This window comes from Impatiens glandulifera, chromosome 3, assembly GCF_907164915.1.
Source record: "Impatiens glandulifera chromosome 3, dImpGla2.1, whole genome shotgun sequence".
NCBI lineage: Eukaryota > Viridiplantae > Streptophyta > Magnoliopsida > Ericales > Balsaminaceae > Impatiens > Impatiens glandulifera.
Window position 1 is genome coordinate 3,393,246 of NC_061864.1, and position 3,096 is coordinate 3,396,341.

General features: G+C 33.2%; 1 protein-coding gene across 1 annotated transcript; it reads left to right on the top strand.

Annotated features, from left to right (window-relative positions):
• The first annotated feature begins 276 nt into the window (after positions 1–276).
• LOC124928906 (cytochrome P450 CYP82D47-like) lies at positions 277–2,036 on the top strand. Its single transcript, XM_047469158.1, has 2 exons — positions 277–1,275; positions 1,407–2,036. Exons 1-2 carry the CDS (start codon positions 277–279, stop codon positions 2,034–2,036), a joined length of 1,629 nt encoding a protein of 542 aa, XP_047325114.1.
• The last annotated feature ends 1,060 nt before the right edge of the window (positions 2,037–3,096 follow it).

The following is a 3,096-nucleotide window of genomic DNA, read 5'->3' on the forward strand; positions in this document are numbered from 1 at the left end:
TTATAAAAAAAATCGATTAAATTATTATTAAAATAACTAGCAAACAGTTGATTTTATCAATTAAAAAGACTAAAATACTTTGATAATTCGACCAATTAAAAATTAAAATAACTTTTTTTCGTAAAACTAAATAAAAATATCCTCAAATAATCAGGATCAAACAAGCTCTAAGAAAAAAAATCAACACAATGCTCAATTTCTATAAAGAGCATCGGATACAATTAGTCATGAATCTGAGCATCCATTCCTAAATCCTAAGCCATAGTGAATATTTCCATGGATTTCTCATCTCTTCATGATCTTGTGAGCCCTTCAATGGCAGGAGCATTATTTATTATAGTAATGATGTCCTTTTATTATTTATTAAAAGGGAACGTGTTCCAAATTCTTGGTACTGGAGCTCATCGTAAACTTAATAAACCCCCGGAACCAAGCGGAGCATGGCCTGTGCTGGGTCACCTCCGTCTTTTCCGAGGTCCAAAATTTTTCCACATAACATTATCTGAGATGGCCGACAAATATGGCCCAATTTTCAGCATCCGTCTTGGACTTCGCCGGGCGATTGTGGTTAGCAATTGGGAGTTGGCCAAAGAACTGTCCACCACTCACGACCTAGCCGTGGCATCGCGTCCTCAAATGCTAGCTGCAGACCACTTGAGTTACAACTATGCCATGTTTGCCTTTGCCCCGTACGGGTCATATTGGCGGGAGATAAGAAAATTCGTGTCCTTAGAGTTGTTGTCTACGCAGCGACTCAATCTGCTCAGCCATATAAGGGTGTCCGAGACAAAATCCTCAATCCAACAACTTTATAAGTTATGGGCGGATAAAGTAGATGACAACTTGACATTGACTACTGATATTGGTGTCATGGTGGAGATGAGGCAATGGATCTCAGACTTGACAACAAACGTGATCTTTAGGATGATCTATGGGAAAAGATATTCTGGGGCTGACGTTGACACAGAGGAAGCTCGAAAGTATCAAAGAGTTTTCAAGAAGTTCTTATATCTGTTTGGTTTAAATGTGGTGGGGGACATGATACCCTGGCTCAGATGGTTAGATATAGGAGGTTACGAGAAGGTCATGAAAGAAACATCAAAAGAATACGACCAACTCATGGTGAAATTGCTAGAAGAGCACAATGATCAGCGGAGGGGACATAACGGTCCGGGTAAGGCGGATCTTGATTTTATGGATGTGATGATCTCAATGCTTAAAGATACAAATATAGATGGTTACGATGTTGATACCATTAACAAAGCAACATGCTCGGTATATCAATTAATTAATTATGATTATATAATGAATTGAATTCTTTTAATTATTATAAAAATTCGTCCTTCTAATTAGCTATCAGGTAACGAAACTAATTAATGTGATCATGTATGGTTATATATAATCAGGTTTTGAATGTTGCGGGAGTAGAGACCACCTCCACCATGCTTATATGGACTCTTTGCTTACTCATGAATCACCGCCATGTGTTGATAAAGGTTGAGGAAGAGTTGGACATCCACGTGGGCAAAGAAAGGAACGTGGAAGAGTCTGATATTCCCAACTTGGTATACCTCCAAGCTGTTATCAAAGAATCGCTAAGGCTATATCCACCGGGTCCATTAGCAGCCCCAAGAGAGGTCACACGAGATTGTGTCGTCGGTGGCTATCACGTGGCGGCAGGGACAAGGCTCTTTTTAAACCTTTGGAAACTCCAACGCGATCCTAAGATATGGTCGGAGCCATTAGAGTTTCGACCAGAGAGATTCATGACTACACATAGCAACACAGATGTCCGTGGCCAGAGTTTTGAGCTGATTCCTTTTGGTGCTGGTAGGAGAGTGTGTCCAGGTATAAACTTTGCCATGCAAATGGGACACTTGGTGTTAGCTAGATTGGTGCATTCTTTTCAGATCTCAAATATCAACAATGAATTAGTAGATATGACTGAGACTGAAGGATTGACAATATCCAAAGCCACTCCTCTTGAACTGATCATCACTCCAAAACTTTCTAATGATCTTTATCTAGCTATGTGAAGCATGGAATATGCATGAGTTCAAGTTCGGCCTCCTTGTCTCTATCTAGCTCTTTTGGTACTGGGTCAAGTCCATTGGGCTTTTGTTGAATTTTCAATAATATATATATATATATATATATATATATATATATATATATATATATATATATTATCTTTTCTTCTTTTTAATAAGTTATATTTTAGCATATATGAACATAATAATAATGTTTGAGAATAATGTCAATTTTATTGACAAAGTGGAAGTATATTGGAAGTATATGTCAAATCTATTTACAGTCCTAAATTTTATTTATGTATATAAAATTTATAAAAAGTGTCAAAAATTATTCAAAATGTAATTTTATTCCATATTATTTCAATTGTAATATCCACATTTATTATTTATTATATTATATTATATATATATATATATATATTAACTTATTATTATTTCAAACAGATCTTCCATCCAAGGTCAAATTCAGGAATTTTTTTTTTTGACTGGCGATAGATTTTAAGGAATTGTTTCTCATGGCGATAGATTTTAAGGAATTTTTTCTCATGGGTGTAAAGATATATGTATTACACTATTACGGGTAATAAGTCAACATATTAATCGAATCGTTGTTTTAATACTTTTACTAAAATAAAATAAATATACAAAATTGTGATAAAGATCATTCGATTTAAAAAACAAATTTATACATTTAAAATTATATAGTTAAAGAAAAATTATGTTAAAAAAAATACGTGAAGTTAAATTAATTAGGATTTAAATAAGTGAATACTATTATATAAATAAAAAAAAAATATTGAAGTTTAATCGAGTAATTTCAGTATAGTTTGGTGAGAATATAAAAACAAAACAAAACAAGACATGAAAATAAGAAGAAAAAAATACAAAATTGTTGCCAAAAACATATTATCAAGTGAATAGACACTAAAGCAAGACGATTATATAATATTAATGCCTATAAATCATTTTAAAGAATAAATAATATATCAATTTCTATATTTAAATAACCGAACCAAATGAATATAACTGTAGTAATTTGTTTGAATATTAATTTACATTTTTT